We start from the raw sequence: 17,626 nt of genomic DNA, 5'->3' as shown, positions 1-17,626 counted from the left end.
TGTGGGTTTCCGCTGCAGACCGGAAGGCGGTCACGCTGTGTTGTTTAGCTTAAGTTGGCGGCTGTAACGTTAAAGCGGGATTTAAAGAGTTTTAAAGCATTGAAACAGCTTTAATATAGATATTTAACCCTTTAACATGTCGGATACGTGGAGCAGCATCCAGGCTCACAAGAAGCAGCTGGATTCTCTGCGGGAGAGGCTTCAGAGGAGGAGGAAAGACCCCACACAGCTCGCTATCGGTACTGTGTTTACAGTTTACAGCCTGTGCTGAGTTAAACTACACTACTAACTGTCTGTTTGCGCTTAACTCTCAGTTTCTGTCCAGTTTACCGCGTGAATGTGTTCAGCTTGCTTTAGTTCATTTAAAGATACAGTTTAAATCCATGTAGAATGACTGGAAGTTTTACAGCTACAGCAGTAGCTAGAAGCTAGACCCCTGCAAGGGTCTTAAGTCTTTAGAAGAAAAAAATAAGCATTTTTTCCCCTGCAGATTAATCTATTTTTAACGTTTATTTCTTTCATTGATTATTATGACTTACAGCCAATAAAAACCCAAAAATCAGTGTCTGATATAAATTAGAATATCATATATGACCAATTGTTACTTGTGGTAGTGTGGGCAGTGTGCCAAGTCCTGCTGGTAAATGAAATCTGCATTTCCATAAAAGTTGTCAGCACAAGTGCTGTAAAATCTCGTAGTAGACACTGCAATGACTTTGGACTTGATATAACACAGTAGACCAACCCCAGCAGATGTGATGTCTCTCCAAACCATCATTGACTATCAGCAAATGTTGCATTTAATTTAGGAATCAAGAGACCAGAGTCTTGAGGAAAAGTGGAGATACACACAGTCCAAGCTGCTTGAGGTCTAGTGTGAAGTTTCCACAATCAGTGATGGTTTGGAGAGACATGTCATCTGCTGGTGTTGGTCCACTGTGTGATATCAAGTTCAAAGTCAGCACTGATGAACAGTACTATAGAATTCTACAAACAGTAAAAATAAAAAAAAAACTATTAAATATGCACTAAATATGCAGAGAGCATAATGTAGTCAGCAGTCTTTGTTTATTTCTGTGTCTTTCCTAACAGATGCTGGAGGATCTGATGGAGCAGCACCAAGGAGTGAAAGTCCTGCACCAGCTGTTCAAACTCCTTCGCAAGTAGAGGTGGAGCGTCCACCTGATCCTGAATTAGAGAAAAAACTTTTAGCATACCTGTCCGAACTGGGCCTGTCGCTGCCCACCGATTCTCTCACCATTACTGACCAGCTCAACTCTGTATGTAAAAAGATTGAGTTTTTTATGTTTAAAGTTTGAAAGACTGTATTTTCTGTAATTTGATATTCATTTATGTACTCTAACTCTCCTCTATTTCCTATTGTCTCTCTCAGTCTGAAGCACCAGTAACTCACACATGCATCCAGAGTCTTCTACTGAAATTTTCTGCTCAAGAGTTGATTGAAGTCAAGCAGCCAACCATCACTACTTCATCCTCTGGTCCCTCGTCCACCTTAGTCATCTCTGTAGATCACACCAAACTATGGGCCATGATTGGCAGTTCCACCTCCCAACCTCAGAGAACTGGTGTCAAAAGAAAAGGCGATGATGCCATTCATCAAAAAAGGGTCCCTGGCTCCTCACCTTCAATTCAGGCTCCACCTTCACCGCCCAAGACATCATCTATATCTTTGGCTGCTCCCTCCAGTTCACAGACTGGGACTTCTGATTGGAAGTTAGGAGGTGCTGGAGGAGGGGCTGAGAAAAAAGGTCGAACCAATAAGGGGAAGGCATCTCATATGGATATGGAGATCGAGAGCCTGTTGAGCCAGCAGTCAACCAAAGAACAGCAAAGCAAAAAGGTAGCTTCCTACATCTTAACAACCATCTTTCAAAATGTAATATTTATTACCCACATCTCAGTGCTCTTTTGTCAATCAACAAATTGTCTATGGCATAAATCTTGGAGATTTACCAGCTATGAATAAAATAATAATCACAACCAATCATTTAAATGCATGGTGATTATGTCTAACAAAATGTACCACAAATTAATTTGTACGACTGAGAAGAGCACATTTTACTGTCCCTAATACTAAGTGGAATTTTACACTCTGTATTGTATATGTAATGTATTGTATTAATATACCATATATTGTTATTAAATATCCTTGTATTAATACCTGGTTTAACCAAAGGTTAAACACAATATACAAACATCATATTGAATAGGCCCAGAAATGCATGCAATGAAGTATGACATTTGAAATGTCACATGAATATGATATTTTCTGAAATCTGCTGATTCAAGGTTGATATGTCCAATAACAGACAAAGTAAAACTGATTAACTATATGTGTGTATCTGTGTATGATAGGTGAGCAGGGAGATCCTTGAGCTGTTGAACACCAGCTCAGCGAGGGAGCAGTCCATCGTGGAGAAGTTCCGTTCACGAGGTCGAGCACAGGTGCAGGAGTTCTGTGATCATGGGACTAAAGAGGAGTGTATGCGTTATGGAGATACTCCGCAGCCATGTAACAAGCTGCATTTCAGGTAGGTCCACTACACCAGCATCTCTAAACATAAAGTCATATTCTCTGCTGCAATTATATATTTATACAATTTTGTTGTGTTCAGTTTATGGCTATTTGTGTAGGGCAAGATTTGGTATGAGGAAAAACTCTGCAAGTACGTGCAGAAACATTAAAAGAACATTTCTATAAACATATGAAAATTATGATTAAATATATATAATATATTAAACATGTTCAGATCAGATCCAGGTCAGACAGAAGAGACACCCATAAATATGTTGAAATATGTAAAAGAAACTATATAAAACACATTGTGAATGTGATCCTATAAGGGTAGCAGTTTGGGTTAAGTATATAAAGATTTCATCAGCTAAGTCAAGGATCAGTTTCTGAAATAATCATATAACTTCCGTAGGCGAATCATCAACAAGCACACAGACGAGAGCTTGGGTGACTGCTCCTTTTTGAACACCTGCTTCCATATGGACACCTGTAAATATGTGCACTATGAGATTGACGCCCCCCCTGAGATTGAAAGTGGGACCCTGGGGCCTCAGGCAGGGGCCACTGAACTGGGTCTGCATTCTGGAGATGGAGACAGCAACGTGGGGAAACTGTTTCCATCCCAGGTGGGAAAACTGTTGTGCATTTAAGTAAATAAGATAACTAATTGTAAAAAATAGCTGTGTGATTAACAAAAAACAAGAAGGATGTATCATTTCGCTGCCCAATGCGAGTGGCCTTTTATGTTAGAATTTTTATTAATAAAAATTTCACACTGCCTACAGCAAGTGCACAACAGCTTGAAGCAACTGTAGTCAACTGTACTACATGTCCTGTTTTTTTTTTTTTTTTTTCTCAATAAAGCTAAATCTATCTATGACATCAAAGAAACATGTTTCATTTTGAACTGTGATCATCTTCTGTGTCAACTGCAGTGGATCTGCTGTGATATCCGCTACCTGGACGTGTCCATTCTTGGAAAGTTTGCTGTGGTCATGGCTGACCCACCGTGGGACATCCACATGGAGCTTCCTTATGGAACACTGACAGATGATGAGATGAGAAAACTCAACATTCCCATTCTGCAGGACGATGGCTTTCTCTTCCTCTGGGTCACCGGAAGGTAAATATAAAAGGCTACATTCACATTATAATACAATAATGTACACTTGTGAACATTAATACATTTAAGCGCATCACATGTGGAAAGACATCATAAATTAGATACTGGTCAGTGTTTTAAATATGTGGGCTACATGGCTCTTCACACTGAGATATTTCAGAAGCACACTCTAAATGGAGGGCTGAGAATTGCTGGCAAGATGGTGGCACAAGCAGCCAAAGAAACAAAAAAAATTGAGTATTTGTCTTGTTAAAAATTACAATAACCTCTATATCATCATAGTCTAATGGGCAGTTTCACATGTTTTTTTCCTTTTTTCCCGACAAGAATAAAAAAAGCAAATAGTTAATCTCAGTAGCTAGCTACTTGGTTACCTTTTCCGTTCCACCTTAAAACCTTCCTCTTGTAACAAATGAGATTGGGCCTTAAACGTTTTCCATGTTAGGCATTCTCTGTAGAATAGAGTAGGGTACAGTACAACACTGCACAGTTTGTTGAACATACTAAAAGGTTTGCATAGATTTCTTTCAATTAACATGTTTATGTGATACATTGTTTAAGTAATCCCTATTTTTTTTTTTATTCAGTTTAAATTTTAATTTTGGTGTAGTGCCAAATAATTGAGTCCTCATTTTACCATGTGTTTAAAGTAGCACAAACATGCATTTGTAATATGTGTTAATAAAGATGTATTAGTTAGAATGTGCAAGATCCAGCAAAGAACATGCCATTCACAGAAAGTGACATTTGTAATTAATCCTCATAAGGACAGATTAAAAATGTGTTAGGATTTCTGTTAAATCCTTTAAATTAGTCATAGTATTCACTTTTTTTTCTTTTACAGGGCTATGGAGCTTGGCAGAGAGTGTCTAAGCCTTTGGGGGTAAGTGTGAATACAAGACCATGTTTTTGTTTAGTCTTTTAAGTAATTAGTCATGGGTGATATGGCCCATTGCAGTATATTTTTGCGATAACATTATTTTAGCAATATATCAAAAAAATCTACAAACTGCATTAACAGTCATGCCAAAATACACTTAAAGCTTCACAGTAAAAATATTAGACTGATTTCAAGATAGAAAAAATGGTCTGCTCTAGACTAGCTTCTGTGATCATATAATACTTTGAAATTTTTGCCAAAAACCTGTCCATGATATTCTCTTTGAGACGTCCACTTCTTGAGGTTCTCGCTCTATTTCTCATTGGCTCAGATATGACCGTGTTGACGAGATCATTTGGGTGAAGACCAACCAGCTGCAGCGGATCATTCGCACAGGCAGGACTGGACACTGGCTAAACCACGGCAAAGAGCACTGTTTGGTGAGTTTCTGGGCTTATGTTGGTGTTCCGTTTGGTTTTATTAGCATCTTGTGTATCCTCATCTTAAATCTCTGTCTGTCTCATATTAGGTTGGTGTGAAGGGAAACCCTCAGGGTTTCAACAGAGGTCTGGACTGTGATGTGATCGTTGCAGAGGTACACATTCACTATGGTTACATGCTCTTTGTTATATAATGTGATACTGTGTTACTTACTTATACATTATTGTTAGGTGCGCTCCACCAGTCACAAACCAGATGAGATATATGGTATGATTGAGCGTCTGTCTCCTGGGACCAGGAAAATCGAACTCTTTGGAAGACCACATAACGTCCAGCCAAACTGGTGAGTAGTTTAACTATCAATTTTGCTTTCATTTTAGTGTCTTATGCTGCTGAACTAACTTAATTTCTTTTTTTCAATGCCAGGGTAACTCTGGGTAACCAGCTGGATGGAATTCACTTACTGGACCCTGATGTAGTAGCACGTTTCAAGAAGCGCTATCCAGATGGAGTGATCTCCAAACCCAAAAACATGTGATCAGCACTGTCAAGCTCAGTCTGACACACATGTGAAGTACTTACTGTGACATACAGGTTATAGGAACTTTAAAAGACTGAATTTTCTGGTCTGTAAATGTTTTTTTTTGTATTATCATAATGTTTTTAATAAAAAAGCAGAATGACTAAACATTTTTGAGAACTTTTTTAATTGCAAAAATGGCACATACATGTTATAAAATTAGACAAGAGACAAAGAGCTGCATAAAGGTTAAGGACCCTGTTTTTGTCAATTTAATACCTTCTTTGTCTATTATTGGTCAAACAAAAATGGACCTGCTTTGTCTATTTTTTTCTCTTTCCTTTTTTAATTTATAATCTTTAAAAAACTCTCTGTATTAACCTTGTTTTGTGACCAGTTTTTTGTTGTTTGTTAAGATTTGCAAATTTTGTGCATTTTTATACAAAAGGAACATATAAAACTCTTAAAAATAATGTTAAACTGGTTGATTAGAAGAAGGTTAGAAGGTTGTCTTGACTGCCACTAACATTTACATTAACAGTAAGTATGGCAAAAACACACCTGTTTGCTGTGATGTCACTATGTAACGTAGCTAAAATATATTTAAAATAAAAAAATAAAAAAAGCGTTAAAACCTGCTACTGAATTTAACACCTTAGGTCTTGGGCTGGGCGATATGACCATTGTTTATTGTATTGTGATAAATTTGTTATTGCAGTAAATACCATGGATAATGTCAGTTCATTAGTTCTTAGTCCTGTTTAACTGAAAGAGGTGTAGCACATTTTGAATTAAATACTATTTGTATATTTTGGTTAGTGGTTTTCAAATATCAGTTGTTACTAATGCAATCTCTCTGCATGCTAAAATAGGATCATACTGTAAATATCAAGTGTCCTGAAAATTTCTTTACAAAGTTTGATACTAGTTTATATTTTTACCATATTGCCCAGCCCTACTTGAGTATGCATATTAAGCAGTCTTAGCTCTGTGTCAGTATGAGAGGCAAAAACAAAAGAGCACTTTTAAAGAACACAAAAAGGGCTTAAAATGAACAAGAAAAAAATACAAGAAAGTAGCTTTTGCTGGAAAATTGAAAACATAAAACAAACAAACTGTTTGCACAGAGTAATCTACCATAAGCGGAGATCTGTGGCCTTCACAGTATCAGAAAAGAATGGAAGATACAATGCCAAGCAAAGTGGGCTGAACAGAAATGGAAAAATGCAAAAAGTAATCTAATTTAATTGTAACCTAAGGACCATCTCTTTGTCAAAGCGCTCTCTGGACCATCCATTTCTTCCTGCGGTGTAGCTCTGCTACTCGGACACACACATATTCATGTTGTAAACATACTGTATGCCTGTTTCTATGATCATCGTCATTCGAGTGGTTATGAAACACTGTAGTTTGTTTAGTTCCATCCTCCATCACCGGTGATGACGCCCCCCTTACAGTCACTCCTTACAGTTCACAACTCAGGGGTCAGGGGTCATGTTCAGTATCTTGGCAACACGTAGGAGTTAATATGTAGCGTCCACTGCGTGGATGTTGCTGTCCATCTGGTGTCTGAACGAGACCCGGGCCTTCTGGGAATAGTACACCTGAGGGCCGCCCAGGCTGCTCCCGCTGTCGCCCTCACTGCTTGTGGATGTTGTGGAGGAGAGACGTAGCTTCGGTTCTTCACTTGGTGATTCGACTTCTTCAAAAAAAGAACAGAATTTGAATAGAATTAGTGGGCTAGCTATGTTTACTACTTGCATTAGCTCTATAGATTAAGCTTCATAAATTAGGCTCCGTAGTGTAATCACCTGGAAGTGGCTGAGTTCATCCTGCTATACTATCATATACTGTTTAATACTCTATGGCATGTTCAAGCTTAGCTTAGCTTTAGCATGTCATTTAGGTTATTGCCTGTCAGCCTTAAAGTATTACCTAGAGAAGGTTGAATTAATTTTAATTAAGGAAATTGAATCCCAGAACCCACTTACATTAGTACCATAATATAACAGTTAAAAAAAAGCCTATTTTATAATTATGTTCTTCTTCTTCACATATTAACAGCTTTAAAATATAATGAGCTGTGAGCATTGTGCAAGTTATGTAAATGAACGGGCTGGGACCAAGCGACAACATTAAGTTGTTGTTTTTTTAACACTGTATTACTGTTTTTATACTTGCATTAAAATGCTACTCTCATATCTAGTTACTCACTATTGTTGTAAAACACATGAAACTAAGTTTCATGCTGAAGAAACATTAAAGTCAGTTTAAACTAGTTGCTGATTAAGCTCTTGAGCAGCATAGGGTATGTTTTTCTTTTTTTTTTCTAATGTTTGATGGTTTAACTGGTTTACAAGCATGATCAACCCATACAGCCAGCATCAACAAGCTCGTCAATGAGCTTGAACAATCATGGCCAAAATCAAATGAAAACAGGCGCTATGCTGGTAAGAGCTGGTTAACCACCTATCTCACCAGCATATGATATGTTTTTCCCTTGATGACCATCTTTTCAACCACATTCACCATCAAAGTCCAGTTTGAAGACCATCTGAAACCATCTAAGAGTTGGATTTTTAAGTTGGGTTTTAGTTTCCTTACTAAGAGCTTCCAAAAAAACTTTAATTTCCTTTATGAATTTTAGTATGTTAAGACTTAGGCTGGTCTTAGTTACTCCAAAATGATAACTTAGCTGATTATTAGTAAATTGATTGATTGGTTTACAGTGATTACCGAGCACATATATAAAATTAGCATACTGGTTTGGTTGTGCATATGTTTATACAAACTTTTAGCCACTCATAATTTTATGCACCCTTGATCATTTATGCATGATTATCTAAACACAATTTAATACACAGTTACAATTTAACTGCTTAGTTTAGCATTATAAAAAAACGAGCAAAATACAAGAAAAGTTACAGTAACTACAGTACATTCTATTATTTTCCCAATGTTTCCAACAAATAGTGAGTAACTAAAAAAATGATCTAAAATTATAAAAACATTTTTTTTTTATTTTAGTCCATATTTAAACAGCCATTTTCCAAACTCTTTAATAGCTTTCCAAATAAATTTGGTATACATTGTTTTACTTTCTAGGTTTAGCATGACAAAAACAAGCAAATACAAATAAAAGTTACAGTAACTATAGTACATTCTATTTTTTCCCAATATGTTTCTAAAAACAAGCAAGTTGACATATTTTATTTTAGTCCATTCTTAAACAGCCTTTTCCCAAACTTTTTAAAAGGTTTCCAAATTTACTTTAATTTGGTATAAATTTGGTTGAAAAAATGTTTTTTAATCTTTAACAAGATGTTGATTACTCATTTAATTATCAGATTAGTCTGTAAATACTTTTATTATATTTATATAATACATAATTATATTAACATTATATATTATTTTTTACCTGTTTCAGGAGGGCAGTGTCTGCTCTTGCATTTGTCTTTGCAGCGCCTGTAGAAGGGGAAGCACAGGAGCACCTTCACACCCATTCCTCCAGAGGGAGCTGCAGGAAAGGAAGAGTACAAAATAAAACAGTTATAAATCAGTTTTTAAAGAGGTTTGTTTACAGGTGTAAAATGGTTAATTATAAAGATGTATGTAAACAAAGACCAGACACTTCAAACTAATAATTCCTTTAATTTTACCTAATTTAATTGTTCTTTGATTAAAGACTTAAACCCAGCAGGACAACCATTATCATTCATTATTACTATCATATCAATCATCATTGACTGATTGTTGCCATCTTCATACTGATGGGAACAATGTTGAAGTGTAAATGGACCTGATCTAATCTAATCTCTACCACAATGCCACAGGGCCTTCAGAATAAGAGGCATGGCAGCTCACACTACCCAGATCTGACTAATCCATCCAGGGAACCGACGACGTCAGTGGGCCAGACAGAAGATCTGCTAAACCCTTGAGTGGCATTAGCAATCAGGCAGGTCATGTTTTCATAGCAGACATGCAAATCTCTTCATGATACGATTGCAGGTAGTGAAAGGTGCTTCATATTACCACTGGTAGCCAGTAGACAGGGTTAATAACTAGTAACACGTACTCCAGAGTGTTTGCAAATGATAATACATATAATTCTAATTACATTGTTAAGAAAATAAATCACATTTACACAATTTCTTTATAATAATGAAAAGCTTACTTTAGTTTGTAATTAATTTCATGTATTAAATTTCATTGTGATACAGGCTATGTCTGAAACTAAAAGTAGCTAGATGCCTTGCTGCACCCACGATTTCGCTTAAAAGCCATGTGATGATCTCTCTATCTGAACTAAAAAGGAACCAGGTCCTGCCAATAAATCAGATAAGAATAAAAGGTAAGAAGGTAAAAAAAAATAATAATTCAGACACGATTGGCTGCCTAACTGCCTCAGAATCCTATCTGAGTAGCAGCATTTATTATGTTTCAGACTATAAAAGCAACAATAGCCTACATCCTAATTTTGCCAAGCTATCAACAGTTCATTTCAAGAAAAGTGTTTAACTGTGTAGCCATTATCTATTAGCATTTTCTCTGAATAAAAGAGAAGATTATTGATTCAGACATGACTGGCCACCTGCATCCCTCAAAAAGCTGTCTCAGTAGTTCTAGATCAAAAAAGTAAAAAAAAATAAGAAAATAATAGCACCTAACAGGCTTTTATTCAACTACTAATAGCAACAAATGATACTAAGAAGTTCAAGTGTAAGTAAGCCACTTAATTTTTTTATTTAACTACAGTTGATGCTCTTTTCCAAAATCATCATTATTTCATGGTTAAGTGCCACTACTTTTGCTCTTGTCTGATAGTCAGTAAATTACTCAGATACTCATTCACCAGCCAGCGTAATGTTCCAACATGAACCACAAACCAGTCGTACTTGTTTATGTTTAAAACAACAGGTTCAGGTTACACGATAACTGCAGGGCCTTCTGATCCTCTCAGATACCTTTCCCTCTTATTCACTAAATCAGTTCACAGAGCCTCGAGTGTGTGTAAACAACACTGCTCTTTTAATCAAGAAGGAAAATAATGGATTGGAACATAATGGACTGATCTGAATGAATCAGTATATAATACATATTATTTGTGTAATACATACGCACAGATACAGCGTCAACAGAAGCTGAAAGAGTGTTTTTCACTTTTCTCTCTGGTTGGGAGGGGTATAGATAAAACAATGATGAAACTCTTTCAATGCCCTTTTCTTGATTTCGTAACATTCAAAAATGTTAAGTTTGGGCTACAATCAATGACTACATATTTTATTTTTATTTTCAGATGCATTATAATTTTCTTTTTTTTGTTTGTTTCTTGTTGACACCAAGAGGTGCTGTTGGAATTTTTTCAAATCTTTGCATAATTAAACGGTTGATCTGTAAACAAAATTAAAAGTGGTCTGGTATATTTTTGAGTAATGCTTTTACACAATTTTCTTCTTAATTTAGCTAAGCCAATAAACCTTTTCACTCACTACGACTCCCCCAATCACTTGCAAAGCTCCCAAGGCTCACACTAGAAGGCTGAAGACAAGCACATGCTTCCTGTGATACAAAAAGTAAAGTCAGCCACTGACATCTTATTTTGAACTGTCAACAATGCAGCACAACTAGACAGCTACCGCACTCTGAGGAAAGTACTGCATCCCCATTCCAGATGCATTCGCCAACACACACCTGTGCTACTTAGCATAACATCAGGAGTGATTACTAAAGAGAGCATAGCTTGCTGCTGATGGCAACACAGCATGACACAGGATCCAAACTCGAGATTCTCCAGTCCTAATGTTAGTGTCTTATTATGCTGATCTGCCCTGAAATCTGATTCTTGGCTTAAACATACCTTTAAAAATTGGTTGGTCACTTTGAGCTGTCAATGAAATGGCTATATTTTCAGCAGAGATATAAAAGCTGTTTAAAATAGGTCCGTAATAGTCACTAAATGTTTTGCCAATTAAATGTTTCACACTAAACCACTCGGAACCAAGAACAATACTGAGGAACACTGAGTTATTAGGTAAACCAGGGCGATATTAGTTGCGGTTCGTCCTACATAGCCTGCTTTAACACAGTAAACATGCAGGCTACAGGCTGATAATACTGACCTCTGAACGACTAAATGGCTAGCATGGATAGCAGGTAATGTTAATGTTGCTCCAGCAGTGCTAGCCGGGGTTAGAAGCAGACTACAGTTCGATAATACTCACCTCTGAACTGGCAAATGGCTAGCGCTTAGAGGGTAATGCTAATACTGCTGGAAAACTAAACTGAAACTCATATATAACGCTGTGGCTTTGCTGCTCCTTACAACCTGACTGGTAAAATTCATACATAAGGCGCACCGGATTATAAGCTGCACTGATGATTTTTTGGAAAATTAAAGTATTTTAAGTGCGCCTTATAGTGTGAAAAATACGGTAACTTTTTTCTTCACCATAAAAATATTTTCCTTTTATTATTCTCTTTCTATTTCTCTTAGCCTCTTACTGTTCCTGCTCCAACTACCCCATACTTCGCAGTTATGAAGTAAACTCTCATGAACTTGGCAGTTTTCTCACACTACTGATAATCTGGCGCCTGATCAACTCCACTCAGTTCCAGCCCACAAAAAAACAAAAACGTCTAGGACAATGTCTGTTCCCCTTAAACATACAATGGCAATTGTGTTTCCTTTTGATTGATGTGTTCTTGCAAAACAATATAAAGCAGTATACGTGCATTTGCAGCCGGGCGAGCACTTAGAGTACAGCTGTAGGTTCAGCTCTGGTTATGCAGAGGGTCAGTACGCTAACAGTCAGTGGACAGTAAGAGTTTTTTTATTGTGGTTCTTGGAAACTGTAAAAGCACTAATGACAGAAGGATCTTACCAGTGTACATGTATTTAAACTTTTAGTGCTTTTGCTAGCATTTACAGTTACTTACATCATATGTGTGTTAATTGTGTTATAAAGGAAAACATAGTAACTATGGGGGAAAAGAGCTGCAGACATTTACGTTACGACAGGGGCCTCCTGTGGGCCTGTTCATCTTCTCATGACCTAAAAATTATACACATGTCTGTGTTATACAGTCCACTGTACACAGTGTGCTTAGTATTACCCTATATAGATGAACACGTGAGCTCGTGTTAAGATATTCTGCTGCTTGAATGGTCATATGTTTAGAAACTAAACTAAAGTGTTTCTCAATACCAAGTATGTGAAGAATGGACTTTATTGCGCTTGTAAAAAAAAAAAGGTTCTTGACATGACAAGTTACCTTGCAAGAACAAAACACACAAAAAAATTGAGATGCTGTGTATATTCTATTTGTTTTGCTTTTATAACTTATGGCTATATTGAATAATAATAGTACTGTAGACTAAAACAATAAAATCTGCCTTTCAGGTTAGTAAGTATTATCCAATGTTAATAATCTAAGGCTACCAGAGGCTGATATATGAGGCTTATGACATAATAGAAGAAACAATCATCGTTGAACTTTGAAGATTTTACCTTACCTTACAGCTTATGTACAATTATTTTTTAAACAGAATAAGGACCACCATTTACTTGAAATACAAGAACTTGAATTGTGGGTCTGAATAGCTTTGATCTTTGATGATTTGGGGGAATTAATTTTTTTTTTCACAGCATTACCAATTTTGGGGAAGGAACAAGAATATATCTGGAAAATTTACATTATTGGTAAATGTGTTCTTGAGTATCATAACGCAGCTTAGTTCAGAGAAAGATAATATAGAGAAATGGCCCAAAAAAGTAGTCAATATAATACAGTGAAGTAAACTAGTTGACTGGAACAATTCCCGTGTGACTTGAAGAGAATGTAACACTATGTTTTCTCTACATTGTAATTGTGAAATACTTGAGCTTTTACTGTAACCATGCTGTGTTTGTCACTGGATCAGACTTGCCCCTTGAGATTACTGGGAGAACACAATGTTTGAGGGATTTTCTCCAAGAGCTTTCCCAGTTCTGGAGCCCCAAAGCAGCAGTAAAATCGCATTCATGTTTAAGATTAAGATTAAGAGTTATTGCCCTTATACGGCAAATTGATTTTTGCAAGGCAATGTGGTTCTATATCTAAACCAACTAGTTTATTTCTTTATGTTTCACACTGTTTGCTAATAACATATTGATGTAAAGCATGGCTGATGGGACAATAGAAATTGTCCCAAATTTACGAGGAATAAGACATTGTTGCACTGACTTTGCTTACCTTTACTCCTGTAAATGTTCTGTTTTTAAGGAATGTGTTCTTACAACATCAGTAAAACACACTCTCCCAGTTCCAGCTGTAAAATCTAACTGGAACAGATTACCAATTTTAATGCCATTTTTTATACTAGCGCAAATACAGCCAATACATTCCCCTCCCTTCACTGCTTGTCACACCCTTAATTCAACACAGACACTGACAAAGTTGTGTAGAGACTGTATCTCAGTGGTGAGGAACTGTAGGCCCTTGTTCTTTCTGCCTGAAGCAGAGTTCTCTGGCAGCACTCAGGAAGGATATAGTGCAGAACAGATGAGAGTGAGGGTAAAATAAATCGCAACTGGGGACTTAAGAGGCCGGAGAGATCCAATTTTTCCCTCCTCTCTGCTGTATTTTTGTAACTCAAGGCTCTAGGCTGAGTCCCTGGATGACGTGGGAAACCTGCAGGCCTGTGTAAAGTTGTTTTGCTCCTCAAGTGGTCATTTATTCAAAAAAACATTGGAATATTAGAGGCCTTCCACAAACACAATCTCTACGTGACTACACACAGCAGCCTGTCCGTGTTTCTGCGCTTAAATGGTAGGACGAGCTACATCTCTGCGTCTATGTGTTTTGACTCTTTTGGAGGTTAAGTAAACACAAACGGTGGAATTCAACTTGACTTTTTCCAAGCAGTTCTCCAAAGTTTACTCACAAGACATGGCCACACCCCCTTCGTTCCCTCATGTAGGCCTGGCATTTTCTTAGAACCCTGAGACGAGTCCCACTGGTTATTCAAACCCTATGTGTGATCTACTCAAGTAATGTGACTACAATCTTAAAATTGCCAGATGGCAATGTGCCAAAATGTGCTCTCAGGCGATATCTGTTAAAAAGAACCAGTTTAGATTCACACTTACACTTTGATGAACTTTCTTGGCTAAGACAGAAACCTTTTAATGAGACATGCAAGTATGATCTTTTTACAGTTAAAGTTAAAGAACCTTCTACACCAATTGCTGTGTTTCATTTAACTTGGATGATGGATGTCAGAGCTGGGAATAATCTAACTGTTGGTGTTCCAGTTAACCATTTGGATAATTCTAGCCTACAATATTCCAAAGCATTTTTAAGTAACAGTTAGCTAAAGACCAAAACAAATTTAACAGTAATTTACTAGTGTTTTAGTGGTGAATCCATTCTAAATATTGTTCACTTTTTTGTTTCAGGTTTGCATGTTTAACATTGTTAGCAATTCCAGCTGTAAGAGTTCAGTTGTGTGTGTTTAGTTTACTTAATGTACAATACAGTTGACATGTCTACATTCAAGCTTAAATGAAACATAGCACAAGGAAATCATTCTTTTAGAGCCATATTCCAAGCGTAGAACCACTGACGAACCTCTATTGTGTAAGAGAATCCCTAAAATGCTGCTTGCAGCATAAAAATGGAAACCAAAATGAGATTTGTTTGTTTTGTGGTTAGGCCACTAATGTACTGCACATGTTGAAAAACACCCAGTACATTCTTAAGCTTCCTAAGAATTAAATTACATTTCATATCCATATCCACATTTCTATGGAATGTGTGGCTGTGAGGGTTTTAGGCAAGTTTCTGGAGATGTTGAGCTGTGAGCGTGTTCGTTCCTGCTTTGACCCCACTGAGTCAAGGCACTGTGCCCAGCACAAAGTGCCCAGTGACGCTGCTGCCATTTCACGTTAATATACTCGGACAAACTGGTCTAGTGAAATACTCCCTGAAGAATTGTAGGGGTATTTGTATTTAAAGGTCTTACCAAAGGTCTTTCTCTCCCTTCACTAATTCCATTATTAACTGCTTTCTGGGAAAATCCTAAAGCATTTTTCATGCACATTTTAATACTGTATATACCTTAGTTTTCATGTTCCATCATTCATAATGTTTGACATCTGTGCTAGAAGCAAACTGACTATGCAAAATGTTATACAGGCTATGAAGGAGTACATGCATTATGAAATGCCTCCCCACAAATTGTAGAATGGCACGCTTTAAAAACAACGTTATTTATGACAATGCCATCAGTTCAAATTCAACTGAGAATTTAGAGATATTGTGCAACTAAGCCTTTTAGTTTTGTCAACATTCAACATGTGGCTCCCAGACACATATTCTTTGTGTTAAATGTGATGATGGTGACTCAAAGAACAAAATTAATGTTTTAATGTTTTTTTTCGCATTGTTGAATGGTTCATGAAGAAGGCCTCCATGAGTAAAAACGTCAAAAACCTTCTAAAAATTGTTCTAATATTAATAAAGGACAGTGTTTATTATTGTAAAGAATCCATCTGGTTACACGTACCAAATCTTCAAAGCACAATACAAAGCAGTCAAGATGTAGATCTTCAGTCTGCACATATAGAATTTTGCTGATAGTTTAAAACAATAAATCAGTGAATAATACAAATCAGCCCAGATGTACAGTTTCAGGCCATATAGTGTAAGGCTATTCCATGGGGTACCGTAATTGTCTTTGCACACCTCCGCTCCTCACCTCGGGCATTGTGTTGTTAATCAAATGAAATCATGAAGCCTGGCCAAAAGGGCAGTTGACACCTCTTGCTTGAAGATGGGGCCAAAGGGCAACTGACCATCTTGCTTGAGGATGTCTACTGAGCTGAAGAATCTTTTTAAATGCTGGATCTGAAATGTATCTTGTTAATATGAAATGTGAATGTCTTTGTGTTTGGTATCATTTTAATGGTCTCAGTGTGAGAAGTACAATGGTCTCAATGAAGAAATGTTAAAGATAACCTTAATAAAACATCTCTGAACTTTGGGAGAAATGTTTCCATTCTGGAGAGACACTCCCCTTCCTGCTCCTGATGGGTTTAGGATTGCCCCGTGATGATCAAAGGCCATGATGAACAAATGGTTGTGATAGTCGGTAAATAGTGCCAAATTCCAATCTCAATGTAAATTTGAGGTGTAATGTTCTGGTTGGATATTTAAGGAAAGCACAAAGACCTACTCTTGGAGTTTTTGTCTGTAACCGAGAGACCTCCCATGCTTTGCATGTAGCCTTTATTTCAAATATACTATGCAATATGCGTAAATGCTATCTTGTTTTGACTTGGTCTTTTAAACTATTTTAAGGATATTGTTATGTTGTTTTATCCGACTAATTAGGTCATAATAAACTGTTAATCATAAATCTGTAGTAGTTACTTTGTTGAGTCTTTTCTAATAGGTCTTAGAGCCTAAGAGCTCTGTAGTCTGAGATTCTTTGAGTCTCTAGATTTTCATAGTTATATAGTGAGTTTCACTGGGTGCTATACTAAGCTCTTAACCGCTGAGGGGAATATGAAGTTTGAGTGTTATGTCCTGTAACTATTAATTTAGATTAAGTTCTGGACCGCTGAACATCTCAACCTAGGTGCCGGGCTGTTTTCACATGTTATGTAGTTTTGTTGGCTATGCCACACTCTAACCTCTGAGGGAAATAGATAAGATTGAGTGTTATGTTCTGTAACCGCTAGTGTAGACTAAGTTCTGGACCGCTGAACATCTCAACCCAGGTACCAGGCTGTTCTCACATGTTATGTAGTATTGTTGTCTAGCTTTTATGCCCATATCTCCTATCACTGAACTATTTAACAAGACCTAGTTTTATTAGATAGACTCTAATCTTAGTAGATGTGCTACTATTAATAGTTAACAGTTAATCTTTACCTAGTTGGTAATTATAAATGGAGTCAGATTAGTTTAAATTAGTGTCTCACCTAAGTCTCATCTAAAAATACCGGTTAGACGGAATACGCATTAGGAGGACAAGGCATAGGCCTGTTGACTCCTCCCTTACATAGTGGTGACCCCGACGTGATATCACAAGAATTGCAAGGACTGCAAGTGATCAACGTTATTCCGGCACAACCCGCG

The 17,626-nt window shown here is 36.9% G+C and overlaps 1 protein-coding gene across 1 annotated transcript; it reads left to right on the top strand.

The window, feature by feature from the left end:
- Positions 1–2: 2 nt before the first annotated feature.
- On the top strand, positions 3–5,668 carry mettl3 (methyltransferase like 3). Its single transcript, XM_022678469.2, has 11 exons — positions 3–239; positions 1,093–1,280; positions 1,394–1,861; positions 2,377–2,552; positions 2,949–3,162; positions 3,472–3,659; positions 4,504–4,542; positions 4,871–4,979; positions 5,069–5,134; positions 5,211–5,323; positions 5,407–5,668. Exons 1-11 carry the CDS (start codon positions 137–139, stop codon positions 5,516–5,518), a joined length of 1,776 nt encoding a protein of 591 aa, XP_022534190.2. The 5' UTR covers positions 3–136; the 3' UTR covers positions 5,519–5,668.
- The last annotated feature ends 11,958 nt before the right edge of the window (positions 5,669–17,626 follow it).

The sequence above is a fragment of the Astyanax mexicanus genome, chromosome 8, assembly GCF_023375975.1.
Source record: "Astyanax mexicanus isolate ESR-SI-001 chromosome 8, AstMex3_surface, whole genome shotgun sequence".
Lineage (NCBI taxonomy): Eukaryota > Metazoa > Chordata > Actinopteri > Characiformes > Acestrorhamphidae > Astyanax > Astyanax mexicanus.
This window is presented reverse-complemented; position numbering and strand designations above follow the sequence as displayed.